Below are 22,649 nucleotides of genomic sequence, written 5' to 3' on the forward strand. Positions count from 1 at the left end.
AGGAACTAAATAGTGCGCCAGTATGTGGAGCATTTGTTGGAGGCTGATCAGGTATTGGGGTTGTTTGTGTCTCAGTGTCTACATATTCTTGAGAAGAGGATGCTCTGCAGTGACCTTCCCGTCTCTTTAGCAGCATTGATTTCTCTAACTCCCTTCTTTTTAGTACTAGCTCATTGATAATCTCCTCTTGTTTCCTGTCATGTTCTTCAAAAGTGTATTGGATGTCTAAATTAAGCTTTTTCTGGTTGTCAAGTTGTACTTCCAGTTCAGATATCTTTTGAAGATTTTCAATTTTCCTCAGATAGCTTTCTTCCTCAATACTCATTTCTTCTATTTTTGCTTCAGCACTGGTGAGTTTGGATTCTAGAAGTGCAAGTTTTCCTTCTAGCAACTGGTTTTTTTCTAATAAAGCAGCGCCAATTTTTGCAGCTATTTCCAATTTATCTTCGTTTTTATCATTTTTTACTAAAAGTTCATTTTCAAGCAAACTATCTTCTAAGATTTTTATTGATTTGTTTAAATTGTCATAATCATTTTGAATAGTATATGAACTCAGAGGATTCTCCTTTGTATTGCAATTGGGTTCTATCTGAGTTAAAGTATTTTCTAGCTGTAAAGAATTCACTCCATAATGTTTTACCGCTTCAATAGTAATGTCGATAGATTTGCACTTACTGCATTGCCAAGATTCAATGTCACTCTTGGATAGATTTTTAATTTTCTTATCTGGCCATTCTATGCATTTAGAATAATAAAAAGTAATAATAAAAAGAGTAGCTATATTGATATACCAAGTGATGAGTGATCTTTTTGATATTTAAAATATAGTGTGATAAGTCACTAAGATACTGAATTGTGGTTTTTGACAGGACACTTAAAATTGAACTTCTTCTACTATGTATTAATTATCTGTGAACAAAGGTTATTATATAAGACCAGTTAACTCTTACAAGTGAATTAATTAAATTTGAACACATAATTTGTCGACTATGTACAAAATCTGAAATAGGTTTCTTTCTACCTGTAAAATTAGATCGTTTACCAAAGAACGTCTAAAAACCATAATACACCAAAGATTTAGACATAGCAATAAACATTGAACCCTGAGAGCTGGTGGCTGCACTGTCTAGGGTCTGAGCTGAAGGTGGAAGTCCTGTCTGTGTAAAAGCACAAGTAATGTTCACCTCATACTGTACTCTTCCCATTATTCTGTTTGATAAGATTCTCGCACAAGCCTGTGGCTTATAAGGTCAGGCAGAATAAGACTAAAAAATAGATCAACTTTTCTTTTTGTTTAAACAAATTTGTATGCATTACTAGCATCAAGCCTGAATCAGGTATGAGAACAAGTGAACCGTGTAACTCCCTAAACCCATAGGGATTTGCAAGATCACTAAACATTTCCCAAAGTATAATGAGCTGGGAGAAATGTTCTAAGAGTTAAAAATCTTTATTGCAACCATCTTTATCTTTAGCAATATTTTGTTGCCCAATTTTATTATTCAGCATATGATTGTATTTTAAAAAACTGCTAATATTCTTTTATATTTTACTAAGTATAATAATTCATTGATAGTTCATGGGAAAATAAAAAACTCAACCCTTCATTGGACAAGTTTTGTATTAATCAAATAATGATAAAAAAAAATAATGTACAAGATTTATCTTGAAACTATCCAACCTCCAACGTATTATTTTCGGAGCATGTTCCAAAACATTGTTACCAATAACAAAAAGGCTACTACCAAGAAAACAGTCAAGGATAGGCTCAGAAAATTTTTCCTTTATAGGTTATATTTTTCTCTTCCAATTATACTCACCATATAAAGTGTTAATAACATGTGATCTAGCTCTCTTTTTTTGCAACAAGTTTAAATTTCTCTGCAGATCATGTGTACCCACTACTCTCCTACTTTTAAGTTACATCTATAGTGCTTTATCTTATCTGACACAAATAGACAGCAGATTGGTGCTTTTGCTGTGTAACCTTATTCCCAGATAACTGAGACTCAACTGACAAATTATCTCATATTGAGTTCAACTTCAATCACATTGATATTTTGATTACCACTACAAACATTATCAAGCTCCTCTTATAAAGACTTCTGACCAACACATTTGGCACTTATAACAGTTGAAACATCTGTAATGGCAAAGTCACTCAAACTGTCATTTGTGCATCTAAAAACACAATGTGAATCTGACATATTTTTGAGTTTCCACTCTTATGAGGTCATCCTTAAAAAATATTCTTGAGATGGTGAGTACATCCCTTATAAAAGCAAATACTGGTGCAAAACAACAACATTTATCCTTCAAGTTACTTAGCCCAAATCTTGTAAAGATAAATAAATAAACCAGTAATTCAATGTGCTAACAAGATGGAATTTAGACAATTGAACTAAATGAAACATTTCATCAGCTAATGTTATAATGAACACCCACAATGATCATGTGGTTGTTGTAAAAGTTCATAGACAGTTTAGCACTCATTATTAGCAAATGTTCAATGTTTTAGATTAGACAAAGTTGACTACACAAAAGCAGAATACAGATGAGTTTGCTACTCATAACACATAATCATTATCCCTAGTTATAAAAATAAGTACCTGTGTAATTCGAAGTGATTCATGTATACTTTGTTCTTCTTCATTAATCAACTGTCTTGATCATTACCTGCTCGATGCCAATTTTACTTGATTAGAAAAATTGCTTTAAATTGCTCTCAAGAAGTAAGAGCCCTTTCAAATGTTTAAGCAAAAATATTTTATTTCCATACAGCACTTTTAGAAGTTAATCCTTGGTACTCTATTATAACCAGGCTCTATTTTTACCAGGGCCCTGCTACAATTGTACGGGGGTAGCTGGCAGTACATGATGAGGCTGGCTGAATATCTTTTCCAGGGCCCACCAAAACTGAGTATGACCCTGATTATAATCGCTTGTATATGTATAATATGTATAACATTGTCCCTAACGTAATTTTAACTCTAACATTAATTTGTGTACCTATGTTAATATTTAATTTTGTACATAACTCCAATCATCTGATCTAGTCTCTCATCTCTGAATGTCTGAGATCACCCTATGTTTTGTCCTGATAATTAACCCTCAAACTCCTTCGGAACTATGTCCGATATGTATTCTCTCGTGTCTCTTGAAATGTCTCGAAAGAGTAGTCCACCAACAGTTTTCTCCTTACCTTAATAACAATAAAATTCTGACCAAATTCCAATCTGGATTCAGATTTAATCATAGTACCACTACAGCCTTATTGAAGATTACTGATGGCATCTGATTGGCAATGGATAAGAGACTAGTAACCATTTTAATATTATTTGACTTCTCCCAGACCTTCCTTCAACTGCATTGTACCAACTTGGTTTGATTTCTCATCAAATTAAAGAAGTATGGTTTCTCCGATGACTGTGTTCATTTGGTCGAGTCTTACCTTACTGGATGTCAGCAATGTGTGAAGGAGGGTAATAAAATGTCAGACTGGAAACCCGTTACACAGGGGGTCCCACAGGGGGTCCCACAGGGCTCTGTACTTGGGCCCCTTTTATTCTCACTTTATGTAAACAATGTCACTTCAATTATAACCCATTCAAATTATCATCTTTACTCCGAAGATTTGTAAATATATGTTCACTGTTTACCAAACAATCTAGTCACTTTTGTGTTACTACTCAACTTGGATATAGAAAACATTAACTTTTGGGCGACACAAGAAGGACTGAAACTAAATGAAAACAAAATGCAAGCAATGCATTGGTAACTCGAGAGTGATAAACTGAATTAATCATGACACCGCACCGAAAGTTAAACTTAACAGTTGTGAACTAAATTACCAAAACAAACTGAAAAATCTCGGACCCACTATGAACACAAATCTCAAATGGACTGACCAAGTTACAATAACGTGCAGAAGAGTCTTTGGTAGCATCCACAGTTTGAAGCAGTTTGCCTTGTACCTGCCATTCAATGTTAAGGTGATGCTCATTAAGATTCTTATATTACCATACTTTGACTTCTGTGACGCCATGATGAATGACATGACCGTTGAGCAATCGGACAGACTCCACCGTGCTCAGAACTACTATATTAGATTTATTTATAATCTCAGACGTCATGAGCATGTTACACAAAATTTTCAGCAATTGTCACTCATGAAACTTCATCAACTTCGTAAATTCCACATACTTTCTATTCTGCATTTCATCATTAAAACCAAATATCCTTTTTATCTGTCTGATCATTACAACTTTATCTCTGATATTAGTGAACGACCTACAAGAAGGAGAACCACATTACTATCAATTCCAATTCATCGATCATCAATTTGTAATATGTCCTTTATTGTTGAAGCTTGTCGTCTTTGGAATGCTCTCCTCAATGATATTAGATGTATTGGGGACTGTGCGCGCTTTGCGGCGGGGGTTAGGGGCTTGCTACTGGGGGGCCTATGGGGACCTCTTTAATAAAGGCATTTTTCATTTCATTTCATAATGCCTGATCTCCCTCAGTTTTGTATTGTAGCCGATAGCATCCCCTACTGCCAACCACCTTTTTTGCTTAGACTGCTCTCTTGTGCCAAGGACGTAACAAGCGAGGGATCCAAGGGGTCTGGATTCCCAAATTTTCAATTGTTTCCATATACATTCTTAGTAAACAGTTATTATTATTTAAATCATTCAATATTACTGACATGTGCAACTAGAAGATCGGTCTCAATACTGATATGGGTTAATACCTTTTTAAAGAACAAAATCAAGCCTTACTTTCTGACCACTTTAGAAAAATATCAGTTGTCTTGACCCCGCAAAACTTTTTCCTGGCTATGTTCTTGTGCTGAGCTTTGTAATGGATAGTGAATACGATGTTGTTATCGAGGTGTGTGTCTTATGTCCACCTTCCTCCCACCGCAGGTCACGTTTGCTTGCAGCTTATCGTGCTGCCAAACCTTTTTTTATTGTAGAAAAAAAACCATTGCTTGTTTGGTGGAAGACTCATTTAGTTGCATAGTTGGATAAGAGGGCATCCTAGTTGCAACCCTTCCTTTTTTATACTGTGTGCCGTTTACTCTGTCATACTGGTAATGTGCTGTGCCGTATGAGGATGAAGCTGTCATAGCCATATGTCATAGCATGGCCCTCCTTAATTCTCCTCTTTTAATTCTCTCATACCGTTTAGCATATTTGTATTATATTAACATTTTAATGAGTTGCTTGTATAAAAATAATTTGAATCGCTATGAGCCAAATTCATTTATATAACAATCAATTTGTATGACCCATCCATGATTATTTAACTATAAAGGTATCTTCAATTAGAAAATTAAAATTTTAACCCTTTAAGGAGTGCATATAAACTCTACATAATAAGTGTGGACGTCATATGACGTATATTCTTATAGTGGCCAAAAGGAGTAGGGACGTCATATGACATTTAGCCTCTGTATTTTTGTATTATCGTAAATGCATTGCTATTACTGATTGCCTTTAAGTGTATTAGTCTGTAAAGTGGTTCCACCTATCAGAAACATACTTAACTTCCATGTTGTGCTCACATTCACTTGTAATCTGATTTTATCACCAGATCACAATAGCCACCTGGGAGAAGAGTCTGACTCAAGGTCGCGTCGCGCGCATCGCTTTGATGTCAGATTATGCCGCAACATTATTCTAGCAAATCCTTGTATACTGCATACTGTGGCTGTATTTATCTTGTGAGAGTGACATATTTGTTGAGCAACCATCTAGTTTGTTACTGTTGTCCAAATGGCAGACAACATTGATTAAGTCTGCCGTAGTGAGGAAATAACACATTTGATTTTGAAAAAGTACTGAAATATTGATTTGTAGAACACATAGTCATTTTTTATTAAGCTTCCAAATGTAAATAAACATTCTTTAAGAGATTTTAAAAATTTTCATTTTTTACTCCTTTTGGTAATTTTTTGGATTTCATCCATTACTCATTTTTGCCTATCAAAAGAAGACGTCATATGACGTCCATACTCCTTAAAGGGTTAATAATCTTCTAGTTATATTCAGATATTTGACGTGTCTTAAAATCATAATCATTTTTTCACATTGTTTTATATAGTACTATATGTTACTTTTGTATTTTTGTTATTTATTATTTAAGTTGTGTAATGTCATGACCGTTAGTAAATAAAGTATCATTCAGATCCAGAATAATATTTATTAGAAAAAACAACAAATTGTACTGAATAAGCCGATGAAGATCTAGCGCAACTTACATTAAAGTTTTACATTACTGTTGGATTACTAATAAGTAGGTAATTCCTCAGTAGGAAACGAAACAGATTATAAGTCTACTCTGGATTGAATTTTCTAGATTATAATCTCTTTAAGTCATGTCTTCAGAATACAGAGTATACAATTTGACTGTTATCTTGAATTAAACCTGGGAGGTACTTTAGAGGTTTGAATAACTTCTCCATTTCCCACCTTTACCTCATTATCTTAAAAAAACCTCTTTATATGGAAAGACAATTATTTAACTAATTTAAAACAAGTAGATAGTAAAGAACTCCCTAAATATCTCATTGCTAATAAGGACATTTTATATTACTAACAATTATTTTCTACCTGATTTCATGTGTTATTCAACAATTATTTTGTTTCAGTCTTGTGACAGGTCTCTTGTGTATTATGGTACCTTTAATTTTTACAACATTCCAAGATCAACAACAACATTACATTTTAAAACATTCATTATCAGATCTCATCCAATGTTAAAATATGAAGGCACTTGAAACATCCTGTTTTTGCTATCAAGGGACACACAACAGAAACATTCAAATGCCACACATAATCAAATACTATGTTTCTGCCACACAATCTTCATATGGATGCAAGGCTTATTTTCTTAAAAAATCTAGTAGTTAAAGATAAAATAATGTGTTATGAAGAATATAACATATAGCTTTCACTTTAAATGTTGATAATGAACATCTTTTCCATACTCACTGTGTGTAATTTGTAGCACAGTGTTAGCTAAAATCAATGTAAAGAACTATATCAGAACATGCCTCATTAAAATTGAAATAATTCGCCAAAGCTTATGCCATAATTGACTTCAACCTTATGGGTTATTGTTACCATAACAAGAAAGTTCAGTAAATAACTATAATACACTTCTTAAGAATTAAATCTACATGATTAATTATTTCAAAATTTCGATTTTGTATTCAGAGTGTTTAGCTTCAAGGGACACATTCGGAAGAAGACTCGAGTACTTCGTAGTCTTCATAAGGTGGTGTTATCTTAATTTTCCTTTTTCTTTTTTGTCACTTTTGGTTGTTTCTTCCAGACGAACAATAATGAGTATATCCTCCTTAAGACAAAGCAAAGGATGACAATGACAGCCACGACAACTGCCAGGATGTCCAGGAGAGCCAGCTGGTACCAGGACAGTTGTGTGGCAGCAGATCTCAGGTGATGAGCTCCTCCATGCCTCAGCACATACTCCACCCAGAACACTGCTGAGTCAGCTGGGGACATTGGTCTGTCCCGGAATATACGAGATATTCGCTGAGCATTCTCTTTGTACCTGGAACAAAATATAAGAATGTTTTAACCCACTACTGCCAGTATCCTGCACAACGAACAAATTATATGCATAGCCACACTGATAGTATCCTACTTTGTAGCAATTTGATAGAAATATTAAGAGATGTGTGCATTACCGACTGAGTCAAAAGGCACATATTGGGTCAAACCAATGAACACAAATTTTAATGTATCATGTGGCGAGATATCTCAAGAAAGGTTTTATCTATAAATTTGCCATAAAACTTCATTTATAATTAGACAAGAATGAGTTCTATAATGGTGCATGTCCAATCATGGCATTTAGCTGTGTCATTGAAACCAATCTCTCAGTAACTGACAAATTTCTCTTTCTGTCTGTCGGGAAATTCAAAATTTCTCTTCTGAATTATTATATGTCCATCTGTCTGGGACATTTCGAGAATGAAAAGAGCTATAGATTTGAAGTTTTACAAGCAACCCCATCCAAGCCTGTTATGTGATATGTGGTGTGCATGTGCTCCTATCTTCTTCATAATAAAACATATACAGCAAACAAAACCATGTGGCAGGAGAAGAGTAATACAAATAAACATATAAAGACATAAGTCTCTCATGATAAAAATGGAACATTCTCCCCCCACTTTGGAAGCTGTTTTCCACAAACATCTTCTGAAAGTGCACATTGCTTCTTAACTGAAACCCTAGGAATTTAATTATTCTTGCTATACTATCTATACTTCCATGTATGGTAGTAATTCTGTCCACAGATCAAATTAAAGTAGAGATAAACATATGGAGACATGGGTCCCACATGAAGAATGTGTGACAGAATGAGAGTTAATGGTTTAAGTTTCTTTTCCAAGAGCAAAGATTGAGTTTGGGTGACATTTAAGAGTGAGAAATGGTTGTAAATAATATCTGTTGTATTCTATAGGTACCTAAAGTAGAGTATTGACGTGTTATAACATGTTCAATACCACATCTTACAGTAACAGATCAGCTTCCAGACATCAGCTAGGATTATTTTTTAAGGACCAAACTATGAGCATTAGAAACATCACTCTAAGAAGTCTTAAGCTTACTTATGGGATATTTTTTCCAACCAAGAATAGAGATAGGATTTTGGATGTCTCATAGTATTCTCTAAAGGAATTTTTCTCAAAAACAGCTTTAAAATAGTTTTTAGTATAACAGGTGAAAATACAGAGTGAGTCAGAAATATGGTAAAATATTTCAAGACGTGATTGTAGAGCTAAAAATAAAAAAAGATGTTATATAAAGGTAGGTCTGGAAACGCTCCATTCGTAAGTAATGGCTGGCGAAAGATTTTGCTTTGTTTTCAGTTCACTTGGTGAAATTAAGTGATTCTGAAATGTTTTGTTCTTACTTTTTAACTCAATTAAGGTGGATTTATAAGGAAAATCATCTGAAAAATCAAATACAACCACTCTAGAGGTTGTAGTGTGAACAGTTTTTGAGAAAAAGTATGAAATTTTCGAGAAATCTAATAACAAAAATACCGTCTTAAATGCTTGATGTCCAATAACATTGTTAAATAACCAATAAACAAATTGTTTTTCCTACTACAGATTGTAGAGAATTTAATTCTGAAAACAACCATAATAAGCAAAGTTAACTAAATGTGTAAAAAAGCTATGAAATTGACTCTTCACGTATTACACTACACAGCAAACTTTTGCTGTTTTATAATAAGGAATGAGTATCTGATTGGTAACAGCTAGTGAAAAACAAACATTTTTTAGTTCGAAATTGTATTTTTAACCCTTTTAGTGCCAAGCATAATTTGTTACAGTTATACTGAAAGTGCCAGGCCTTCACACACCTGTCTGTACCAAGATTGCCAGCCACTTTTGGCAAAAAATTACTCATTTTCTTTAAAAAACTCTAACTGGACCATTTTTTAAGATAAATTCCTATTTCTTTTTTTATATTACTCCTAGATAATTGTATTTTTCAAAAATATAATTAATTATACAACCAAATTTGTTTATTTATTTTTTTATGGTAAAAAATACTCATTAAAAAATAAAAAGAATATATATTTTTTGAGTTTGACTTGAAATACAGTACAGACAAAATCACATTAGCACAACATTAGGTACATGACTCAATTCCTCATTTAATTCTGAACAAAATCTCAAAATTTGAAAATGCTAACTTAAAAAAACATGTAAAATTTTACTTACCAGGAAAATATTCCATTTTGTGAATTAAATGTCAACTAATGTTTCTGGTTACTATAACAATATTAGTTAGTCAACCTTGCAAATATTTTCACTTTTCATTATCGTATCTTGTTTTTGAAAGAATAAAAATTAATTGTTCACTTATAAACACTAAAAATAACAAGTAACTATTTACATATATGTACACATAGAAAAATCATAAACAAAAAACTCAGCAGAAGTGTGAAGGGTAACACTTTGTGTGCACCCCTCTCTTGCACTTAACACACATATACAAGGATTTTTTTTCTTTTTCCTCCTCCTTTAGGGCTCTCAACACTACAAACACAACAGTTTTTTTGCTTGTTTTTTTTACTTTTTTTAAAAAATTAAAAAAGTAAAATTAAAGTAAATTAAAAAAAATTAAGTTAAACAAAGTAATAATTGGAAAGATTGTTTTATTGTGATTCCAAAACACTACTGATATGTTTATTTTAATTACTAAATATATTTTTAATCTTTTTTTTTACAAAACGTCCTAAAAATAGGACGCTGGCAATCTTCATACAATTATCCAACGTCCTAATTTTAGGACGTTGGCACTAAAAGGGTTAAATACAATAAACATATCTACAATCGATTTAAGTTTCACAGGAAGATTAAAGATGATGCTCAAAATGACCTCCGTTGTTCAAAATGCACGTGTTCAGGCGTCTTCTCATCGAGTTTCGGACCCGTTCAAAAGCTCCAGGTGTCTGCTTAACGGTTTCTATTCCATTAAAAATGTTTAATCGGAGTTCTTCAATGGTATCTATTAGGGAAGAGTAAAAAGTTTTTAAATGTCCCCAAAGGTAAAATTCCAAAGGATTTAAGTCCGGTGATCTTGCTGGCCATGAAACTGGTCCACCTCGGCCTATCCATTGATTTGTGAAACTCTCATTTAGGTGTCCACGAACAGCCAGAGAGTAGTGGGCAGGTGCCCCGTCATGCATAAACCACATGTTTTGGCGCAAATGCAGAGGTACATCATCAAGCAGATTAGGTAGCTCGTCTCTTAAAAAGTTCAAGTACACCCAGCCATTAAGCCAGGGAGGAGGCACGAATACGACTAAATGATCTGCTAAGATTCTAGCCCAAACATTTGCTGAAAACTGATGTTGTGGGCGATTAGGTTTGATAGCATGAGGATTTCTGTCTGCCCAAGTGTGGTTGTTATGGAAGTTAATGATAGCTGTCCTTGTAAAGTGAGCCTCGTTGGTAAACAAAATTGTATTTAAAAAGTTTGAATCAGCACATTTTCCGAGAAGCCATTGACAAAAAATAACACGGGGAGCTAAAGAGTTTGGACATGCTGGAAGTGGTATGGGTGTAACTAGTACTTGTGTAGTATTCTCTGAATACTAGATTGGCTGACATTGAACTGTAGTAACAATTCTCTAGTGCTCTTTTCAGGATAATCAGAATTTTCATTAAGAACCAACTCTTCTAATTCAACAGTCTTACATGATCGGGCGATGCCTTCATTACTATGCTCTGAAGACTTCAAAGAACCTGTTTCAGATAGGCGTTGATGAATAGTGGCAAAGAATTTTGCGCTTGGACACCTGCGGTTAGGAAAGTTCTCTTGATACAGACGTCTTGCTGCAGTACTATTGCAGCGTCCCAAACCATACATTAAATGCATGTCTGCTAATTCAGAGTTTGAATACACATGAATATTACTTTCCATTTTTAATAAATGAAACACACAACACAAAATTACTAATAAAATGGATGAAAATAACTGGTTAGAATACTTAACACAAACATACAGTATCTTTAAAGTTTGTTGTTTTGTTCAACAATGAGGTGACATATGTCATCTAATAATAAATCCCCAGCTGATTATGTATTATTTAAAAATGTTTAAGCAGCTGTTGTTTAAATGATTAATTATTACCAGCTGTTACCAATCAGATACTAATTCCTTATCATAAAACAGCAAAAGTTTGTTGTGTACTGTAATACGTGAGGAGTCAATTTCATAGCTTTTTTACACATTTTACAACTTTGCTTCTTATGGTTGTTTTCAGAATAAAATTCTCTACAATCTGTATTAGGAAAAACAATTTGTTTATTGGTCATTTAACAATGTTATTGGACATCAAACATTTAAGACGGTATTTTTGTTAATAGATTTTTGGCGAATTTCATACTTTTTCTCAAAAACTGTTTACACTACAACCTCTAGAGTGGTTGTATTTTATTTTTAAGGTGCTTTTTTTTATAAATCCACCTTATTTGAGTTAAAAAGTAAAAACAAAACATTTCAGAATCACTTAATTCCACCAGGTGAACTGAAAACAAAGCAAAATCTTTTGCCAGCCATTACTCACGAATGGAGCGTTTCCGGACCTACCTTTATATAACATTTTTTTCTTATTTTTAGCTCTACAATCACGTCTTAAAATATTTTACCATATTTATGACTCACCCTGTATATAAGGGTTAGATTGAAAATATCATTGGTATTTTAATACGGTAAGTAAAAGGAACTGACAATTTTACTTAAGAATTGATTTGAATATTGATTAATATAAATATTAATTGTACATTCTTGATAACTTTACAAATGGCTGAATTGTATTTTTGGTATCCCACCATTATCTTTATGGCTACGGCTTACTTTGGATTGTCCAGGACGGTTCTAATAGCAGTGGAGATAGTTTCATCGGACAAATCGTTAAACATAAGTTTGACTCCGATGCCACGATGCTCCGCAAACTTGGCATTGTATGGGTGATCTCCAAAAAACGGAATATTAACAGTTGGTACTCCTGCATGCATGGCTTCCTGTTGTCCAAACAGCCCCCCATGTGTCAAGAACAAAACACAATTTGGATGAGCTGAAATAACAAAAAAATTAAAATAGTATATTATAGTTTTAGATTTATATAAATGGTAATTTCCTAGTTTTCTTCAAAATGCCCATTTTGTTGTGTTTAACCTCCTATGTCCTGTTCACATTACATTTCTAGTATTAGCTATACAGTAACCAGTAGATTGGTTATGCAAGGTAACTTAATTAAAAAAACTTATTATTAGTGAAAATCTGTTAAGTTGTTTTTGATGTGCGAAGGTATGGAACGTTACAGCGCCTTATGTGTTTTGCATGGCTATACTGGCCATTGCTAGTTCAAGCAATTAGGATGCAAGGTTAAAATGTGCCTTTGGTTACAGCTGGGTAATAAATAACTATTATCAATGAAAACATCAAAGAGTGACATACTGACAACCAACATTACCAAATGACAAACAAGGATATGACCGATGTGGTCAACTATCATCAAAATGAAGGAGGAGACAATATAATAGTTGATGGTCTTGGAAGCAGCTAAAGGTTACAACAATCAGCAAGAGGGGGGGGGGGGGGGCACTGCGCAAGATGAAATATTCATTCAGCATTGGTGCAATATTGCAGTCAAGAAAAGAGGCAAGAGCTTATAGCAAAAATCTTTGGCAAGTAACATTTTCTATAATTTTTATTCTGTGTAAGGGAGAGTAATATAGTAATGTATTATATAAATTAACAAGTTTTATTAATAAATATTAGGGTTTTCTGTTAATTACGATATTTTATTGCAATCTCTGTATTATTCGATTATCACCATATCTGAGGTATCCCTGGTACCTTTTAGCATAAGTAATCAGACCTACTATATTCTCAATAAGTTCTCAATAAATGAAGGTAACCCAAACATAGGTTATAAAACACATTGGGAAACCAAACATGTATACTAAAAAGCATAACTACTTCTTCAAAGTTTAAAAAGTTATCTCAATTCTGCCAACAATGCTCAGCTGACCAACAATGCTCAGCTGACCAATAATGCTCAGCTGTTTTTATATCTATTTTGATTCGTTCCAAAACAGGAGTTACTGGATTACACATTAAAACATTAAGTTTGGGGTGTTATCGTAATAATAATATAGCTACATCACACTGTGAATTAAAAACTACAACTAAACTCAGTAGAAACTCAGTATTTGGTAACTAAATAAGTAAGACCTTTCAAGCGAACTGATTTTTGGGAAAACTGATTCGATAAAAGCATTGCACAAGTTAAGAATCAGATAAGCAAGAGGGTATTATTTTTCCCAACTGCTCCCTTCCTAATAAGACAATACTTATCTGCAATTAAGTTTTGTCTTACTTGATTTTTCATTATTTGTTAAATTAGGCATTAGTCTCTACGTTATGAATCACAATAATACTCAGTTACGTTTTGGGCTGCCATTTCTTTTAGGGTGGTTCGATTTCAATTCTTTAAGTGTATTTGATATTGACTAACCAAGACCTTTAAAATTATATTTTACATGACTATAAGTGCTAGTTGAAAATTTTTAGTTAACCACCACCTCACTTCCCCTGACAGTCAAAAATTTTAAAACTATCATTATTAGTGTAACCCTTTGTAGGTAGTAAGAGTGCCACAAACAGATTTCACATATCTAAAATAATAAACAAGTAAAGAGGGGGTGCATCTTACTTTTCAATCACCCTGTATATAGGAGGGTATAAATTTACATTTCGCTCAACTCTTACATTTTGTACATGAGTAAAAAGAGTATGGGAGCTACACACTATTAAATTGATGGGCATTGATTCCAAACTGAAACAAAAACCGTTATTGTAGAGGGTAATACTAATGTACAAAAACATTAAATTACAACCAACTTCTTCTGTTACACTAAATAATAAAGCATCAGAATCTATCATACATGGGTTGGAGAATGTAACAGAGCACAACACACTAGAAAAATAAGAAAAAACAAACCAAAATGTTTGTTTGATAAAATTGTTATCATTTAATACAGATTTGCAAAGGTTTTATTAACTGCTTTGAGGCATGTGGTTTCATTCAAAAGTATACTTGCTATACAGGGAATGGCAAAAGTATCTGACAAGTTTTGTCTGTGTACAGTTGAGCAGTTGTGTGAAGGAGAATAATGGGGAATAGTGTATTTTCAAACTTACTTTTGATATCAGAATACCTAGGTCCTGTGTACATCAGGTGTTTGTTGTTAAGATGTATTTTAAAAGTGATGATTCTACAAAGTAAATCAGAAAGTTTCTGGACAGATGATGATTGATTTAATGGATAGTATTAAGTAATGACAAAATTATTGAAATGGGTGTTAATTTTTATTTTAATGGGCACATCAATAAAACAATGATTGGTATTGGTTGGATTCAAATTCGCATAAATATCATGCGCCCTCTGCATAGTGCCAAAATTATAGAGTAGTATGGGTTAACCAAGATATGCATAATTTTTTCCATTAAATGGGCAAACTGTACAGTTAAAACAAGAACGTTACCTGAGAATTTTGGACCAGCTTTTCCTATAAACTGAAAAGACAATAAATAGCTTTAAAATAATTTGGTTGAAAGACAAAGCAACTGCCCATACATCACATTTTGCTTGGATTACTTTAGAAGATTTTGTGGCCATATCATCTTTTGAAATGGTAATGTATTTTTTTAGCCACATGTTAGCCTGATTTCTGTGTTTGTGTCTTTTTTCTTTTGTGACTTCAAAAATGTACGCAAATAAACCCTGTCACCCAGTAATTGCTTTAATACCAAATGAGATGATTTGAAAAGTGTTTAATAGCTTTACTGAGACAATTATACACGGTAATAAATAAACCATTAATTTGATGCCATTTTCAACTTGTAAATCATTCCATTTGTGTTTTTTATTATGTTTTTCATTAATTTACATCTCCTTTACTATTTAAGAAACAATAAACATGCAGAAACGTTCATAAATATTAAAAATATTATAAATTTAAAAACGTCTGATAGTTTTACCGTTCCTGTATACGGTCCTTATTCAGCATTATTACAACTTGGCCCTCAGGATGAAAATTGAGATGCTAACCTATCATTAACAAGAGACAACATATTAATTCTTGCACAAAATATATTGATGTTGGTCACCCTGATACCAGTAAATAATTCTATAATTATATTTTATGTGTACAAAAGTTGTACTAAATTTAGTCTAAACAGGTTACATTTTACCTAAGACCCCTGGTTGAGGAACCCATTTTGTAAGCTTCACATTAGCAGAGAGGCCAGGTATGGTGTCAAGATTAATCCTCCACAGCACTTTTTGCTTTAGTTTACTGAAGACATTCACAAACATTTGCAACTTTTCTTTTGGCATACGATGAATAGGCACTAAGGTTCCCAAACTGAAGTAAATCACCCCCTCTTTGGATGCTCCATCCATGAATTTCTTGATGTCCTGAAAAAAGAGGCAGCTGTGAGTTGAGACATTTTATTCTCAAAGGAATTATAAAGGAAGCAAAAAGAAAATCACCTGAGGAAGAGATGTTCTGTCAGGTTCTATTACAATTCCTCCAACAGGAATGATATTTGGAGTGTAAGGTTGCGCATACTCCACGGTAGGATGAGTGTTGATGAGGTACAGCGAGACATTGCTAACCATGTCAGCTACAGGGGGAGCATCCAGCTTGTAGTTCTCTTTCAGTACATTGTCTTGTAATGGAAGCTGGTGATTGTAGTACATAAAGAGGGTCGTCACAGTAGAGATGAAGTTCAAGAATCTCTCATGGAAAGACATTTGATCTGAGGCTATATATGAGATGATATCAGGGATGAAAGCGATTGATAAGGCATTTCCTGCATTCTTGTTAATACCACTCCAGGAGGAGAATGTCTGCAGAGTCACTGTTGGTGCACTAAATCTGTGTCCAAAAACAAGCATCGATTCTTGTCCAAATGAAGATTCTGTGATTACAAGATCAAATTTTTCATTGGAGTTGATAAGTTTTTTAAAGTTTTCATGTTGAAATGCTTCTGCACACACTGCACTTGAAATGTTCCATATACTCATAAATCCTAAACCAACAACCGGCTGGTCCTTTTGGGCCATTTCCTCAAATTCTTCAAAACTCCAATCATCTGTAACAATAAAAACGTTTATGATTATGTTCTCCAAGGGGATCTGAAATTTTTTTAAACTTCTAAACACTTCACTGAGGCTAACCTTACTTCTTAAATTACTCCCCATAAAACTGAAATCCCCTTTTTAACCTCAATATCTCCTAAAGAGTTGGTGAGAGTGTTTGAAATTTTAAAAACATTGATAAACAATTTAAACCCTACAGGAGGACAGTAATATGTTAAAAACAACTCGTAAATATCAAAGAAGTGCGTCTTAGAGCTCTTATAAAATGTGGCAAGCAGGTCCTCACTTACAACTTAATATTATATTAATCTTAAATTACTTTCTAAAAGATCTGAAAACTTAAAAGCAAGGGAAAATTTTGAGCCTTATCAGATGGTTATCACACAATCTAGGGTTAACATCAGTGAACAAAGTGAATAAAATTAAACACAACATTAGCAATTATAGTGAAAACATTCTTAAATCACTTGTAGTTGCCAAAGAACATTTAGAGATAAATACCACAGATATAAATTACTAGTGATTAATACTATTTAAATCATAATTCTATCACTCACTGACAAGATCCTCAAGGAATGTATGGACCTCGACGTGGGTGTAGTTAGGAAGAGGTTTACTAGGAGGGAAGGGGCTATATTCAACAATGTGATGTCCTCTCTGAGACAAGGCTTTCAAGATGGCTGACAAGAAGAAAAAGTGACTCCTGGCAGGAAACGGTAGCACAACCAGTATCCTTGCCCCAAGACCACAGCCCAGTGCTTGGAGAAGCACGACTGACAGCAGAAACGAACCTTTCATGACCTAATAAAAACATTAAAATTAGCTATCAAAATTTTACTTAAGGATGATATGTTGTCTCTCTGAATTACATTTTGTCTAGGTTTATTCTATTTATTACAATGCTGCCTAAAAAATATTTTTCATTTTAGTGCACATCATCAAAGTATTTTTGAACATTATGATTACTTCTTACAAAATTTGCACGGTTGATTGTCTGTGAGTATTTTCTGATTCTATGAAAGGTTTCATATACACGTTCATTTAATCATTTATAAATAAAATTATTAAATGTATTTGGAAGAGTGTACATTTATAGCTCCATTGTTGTGTTTCATTGACAGAGTGATGATATGGTGATGATATGGTATTTGTAATATTATACAATAGTATGCTACAATTTCAGAATAATCAAGAATACTATAGTAAGAGTCTCCTGAACAACCTAGTTTTAACATGACAAGATAGACGTATAAATGCAGAATTAATAAATTACAAACATTTCTATGCATGTGACTTCAAACATTTAAAATCTATATCTACTATAATTTTATTCCATTATATGCATTGCCGATTTTATATACAAAATCAACCTATTGCAGTTGTCCTAATGGTAGCATTTACCAAAAATTTCTGTGTAACTTCAATGAATATTACCCCTTGGGAGCTAAAAACTACTCCCCATTCAAAAGTTTATAAATAAACTAGCTGATCCGGCAAACGTTGTTTTACCATATAAATTCATGTTAGAGATTACTTTAATAGAAAGAAATGAACAAATTATTGTAAGTATGCGAGGATGTGGCGTATGAGTGGAAGAAGCATGGAGTGCGGTAAACGATGACAGAATACAAAAATAGCAAAACATTAAACATTCATATTTTCTCATTTTATTAAATTTTATTCTGTATTGATAATTATATTCATATATGATACTTATGATAATTTTATTAATTTACATCAATCCCTGAACGCAATAGAGTGTACAATACTGTTTGTTAGCCCATCTTTAGCTAACACAAACAAACTGGATGGTTTGCCCACTCGAGAGTACGCCATGTATAATTGTCCAAGTGAAATCGTGGTGTGCTCAAACCTAACCTACAATCAGACAACGTTTGGCCCTGAGATTTTTTGATAGTCATTGCATATGCCAATCTTATTGGAAATTGAAAATGTTTAAATTGACTTGACACATCAGTGGGTACAATAGGGATCCATGGTTGTAATATTTTTTCACATTGGAATTTGCCATTTTAAATGACGGCTTCAACAATGTTTTTCATTCTTTTTTTAATAATTAATCGCGTGCTGTGGCACAACCTGGTGGGTCCAAATTACGAAGGAAAATAACTAGAGATCCGACCCTTAACTGTAAATTATGTGGTGGCATGCCTGGTAAATCGAATGAGTTTAAAAACTCTGCTGGATAATTAACAGCTTTGGTGTCATCACAAATTGTATCAATTGATTTGTATGTCAGCATGTCCAAAGGCAACAACTGTTGAATCTTGATTTAATTCTTTGACATTAACCAACCAGTTCAATTTGGAGTTAATATTTATAGAGGCAAACTATATAAACAGTGACTTGCAGCAAGTATCTACATTTTTCAAAATATCAATTAATTTGAAAAAGGCAGCAGCTAACCATATTTTTTTATTTCATTTCAAACATTTTTATTTTTTCTGAATATGAAAGGGAAAGGAAAAAGTTAGGAGCCAGATTCATGCTGGAACTGTGCTTAGTTTTATTACTTTAAATGAACATTTTAAAAACAAATAAAAGTTGTAACTGAAATGGGAGTTCAAGGGGGTGGACTTACTTATAGATGATTACAGAAATATGGAGCACTGGCACAAGTTTCTCCATACAGTACACTTATAGAGTGGTAAAATCCTACAAAAAACAAGAGGAAATGGAAGAGCCAGAAATAACATTGTATTTTGCCAGTCTACTTTCAGGATAAAATAAATAAAAACTAATCCTCCCTTTGATATCCTCATTCTCTAAAGGACCCATATGCCCCCATTACTATTTTTACACTATAAAGTTGATAAATTTCAGTACCTAAATATTTAGAGTTGAATATTTTGTAACAATTATTATTGTTACAAAAATGTTTACTCCATTTTCACTATTTGCTATTACTACTAATAGTGAAAGACTAAAACTTGTTTTTAAAGAACTCTTAACAACATTTTTTGCGCCTATTTATTAAAAAATGTTCTGAGGAAACAACTTATCTCTTCCCATGAAGGATTCTAATCTACTAATACAACCAATCTTTCATGACAAATCAGCCAATTCCAATTTAAAAATTCATGATATCTCTATAATATTTTTTTGCTTCTTACTGTATAAAGTAAATTCATAACATTAACCCTGATTGCTATTAGTTATTATAAGAAGGTTAAATATAATATATACTAAAAGCAATAATAACAGAAATTATCTTTAATATGTTTTCTATCTGGTTATTTTTATCTGACAATTCATGTTAATCAAGTGCATTTTAGGTTATGTGACAAACCTTACTTGTATTAAAAGCTGAGCTACAGCTGAATGCAGGCCACACTCATACGAGGGGGTACCCAAAAGTAACCGGAATTGTATTGCTGGCAGCCGGCAGCGTGTAGTACACATTCCTGCCGCTAGGCGTGTGTGTCGCGCAACCCATTGCGAGCTCAGTGACCCCAGTTCCGTTGTCCTAGTGCATTCTGTTCGGTCGTAGTGACTGTTTTCGCTAACCCTGTTTTGTTCTTGTTTAGTTTTTTGTCATGGCAAGTTTAAGTGAACAACGTGCAGCTGTGAAATTTTGTTTTTTACTTGGTAAAAATGCTGCAGAAACTATTTTAATGTTGAATACAGCTTACAAAGATGATGCTATGGGGAAAACTCAGGTCTACGAGTGGTTCGCTCAATTTAAAAATGGCGACATGTCGATTGAAGACAAACCTCGTTCTGGACGTCCATCAACCTCTCGAACGGACGAAAATGTTGAGAAAATTCGTGAACTTGTGCTCACCGACCGTCGACAGACAATTGAGGAACTGTCAGAGAGTAGTGGGTTAACTTGGAGCTCGGTTCAGCGAATTTTAACAGGAGATTTAGGACTGAAAAGGGTTGCTGCCAAATTTGTTCCTCGACTTCTGACTGACCATCAAAAGGCACATCGAGTTGAAACTTGCCGCCTTCTAAAAGAACATCTCGAAAATGATCCCGATTTTCTGGAAAAGGTAATTACTGGTGATGAGTCATGGTGCTATGGTTATGACCCAGAAACGAAGCAACAGTCAAGCCAATGGAAGTCGCCATCTTCATCTCGTCCAAAAAAATGTCGGCAAGTCATATCAAACATCAAAACCATGTTGATTTGCTTTTTTGATGCTAAAGGCATTGTTCATTCTGAGTTTGTTCCTCCAGGTCAGACTGTCAACCAAACATTTTATTTGGAGATTTTAAGAAGATTGCGCAACAGTGTTCGCCAGAAAAGACCCGATTTGTGGCAGACTGGAGACTGGTTCTTCCACCACGACAACGCACCGGCACACACAGCCATCTCAGTTAGGCAGTTTTTAGCCAAAAAAGGCATGGTTCCACTGCCTCACGCACCTTACTCGCCTGACCTCGCTCCATGCGACTTTTTTTATTTCCACACATGAAAAGAGGCTTGAAAGGTCAACGATTTGACAGCGTTGAAGAGGTTAAGAAAAAAACGAAGCTCGAGCTTGCAGCCATTTCTAAAGATGACTGCAAAAAATGTTTTGATCAATGGAAATACCGTTGGGACAAGTGTATTAGTTGTAATGGAGATTATTTTGAAGGAGATAAGGTCGTATTGTAAAAAAATTTGATAATATATAATTTTTATAAAATAATTCCGGTTTTTTTTTGGGTACCACCTCGTATGAGGTAATTTAATAAAATAATCTCCAATATCTTCTCAAGGTCTCTACAGATTGAAGACTACTCTACCCTCTCTTCACCAATCCCCTCCACTTTCTTTTCGGTCAAGTATCCTTCTTATCAAGTAACACACTGCAAACATTTTGGGAACAAAACAGATAAAACTGAATAAAAAACAATGACAAAGCTAATTTACAAACTTATTACATAAAAGATAACATGAACGGCATTCTTTGAATAAAATGAGACCTTGTTTTCAAGTCATACTGCTAGTTTTATTTATATCAAATGTATTATAAATTAGTGTTTTTACTTATAATTAATGCAACCAATAAGGGAGTGAATCTTAATTTGGACAATAAATTTTGTTGTTATTTTAACTGGTATTTACTAAAAAATTCATATGTTGAAAACCATTTTATTGTGGCAGAAACCAAAGACAGTACTGAAAGTCATGTTACAGCTTTATATGCTAGCTAAATCTATGTAGTCTGATTAAGTTTGAAAAATTTTGTAGGGTCATGATATTTCATAATAAGTGTTTACTGAGTACTATAAGGACTTTGATTTTGAACTTTGCATGCGAAGCCGCATGTAACATCTAGTAGTTAATAAAAGTAACCCTTAAATTGTTAGTGCAAAAATTTAAACTCTAACAGTGTATAAAAACAATAATTTATTATTATACCTCACTCACTACACCGTAATATATACCTAATATTATTAATATAAAACTAGATATTATCTTTATAGAAACATTTAATAAACACTAATAATAACAAATAGTTTGTGTTAATTTAAAATGAAAATTTATTAAAATAAAATGTGTTTTATTACTAGACATTCAAATAAAAAGTTCATACAAAATGACATGTTATATTCTTTGATGTGAATTTGAACTAAAGGCAACACATGTTTTACTATATACCACACAAAGGTTTGTATGCCATTCTGGTATTGAATAGTGAAACCCATTACAAGTGCAACCTCATATTTACAAAGATTCATATTTTTGTTAATCCTAAATCAAATTTCACAGAAAAATTTTAAAGAACTCTGATATAAATATCCAGTGGTTCTTCCTAAACACAGTGGACCATGAAAGTGATCACAACTTGATTTCTGGACAAATTCCAACCGGTACACTCATTAGTACTTGAAGTTCAGCTGAGCCTTCAGCACGACCAACAGTTCCCGTAAAAACAATTAATTGTTTACTCTCAAGTAATGTC

The 22,649-nt window shown here is 33.4% G+C and overlaps 1 protein-coding gene across 1 annotated transcript; it reads right to left on the reverse strand.

Annotated features, from left to right (window-relative positions):
• Nucleotides 1–6,191: 6,191 nt before the first annotated feature.
• Nucleotides 6,192–20,151, reverse strand: LOC124365937 (UDP-glycosyltransferase UGT5-like). Its single transcript, XM_046822073.1, has 6 exons — nt 20,047–20,151; nt 17,289–17,532; nt 16,120–16,724; nt 15,819–16,044; nt 12,414–12,633; nt 6,192–7,581 (listed from the first exon to the last, which is right to left on the reverse strand). Exons 2-6 carry the CDS (start codon nt 17,527–17,529, stop codon nt 7,296–7,298), a joined length of 1,578 nt encoding a protein of 525 aa, XP_046678029.1. The 5' UTR covers nt 17,530–17,532; nt 20,047–20,151; the 3' UTR covers nt 6,192–7,295.
• Nucleotides 20,152–22,649: the final 2,498 nt, after the last annotated feature.

The sequence above is a fragment of the Homalodisca vitripennis genome, chromosome 7 (genome assembly GCF_021130785.1).
Source record: "Homalodisca vitripennis isolate AUS2020 chromosome 7, UT_GWSS_2.1, whole genome shotgun sequence".
Lineage (NCBI taxonomy): Eukaryota > Metazoa > Arthropoda > Insecta > Hemiptera > Cicadellidae > Homalodisca > Homalodisca vitripennis.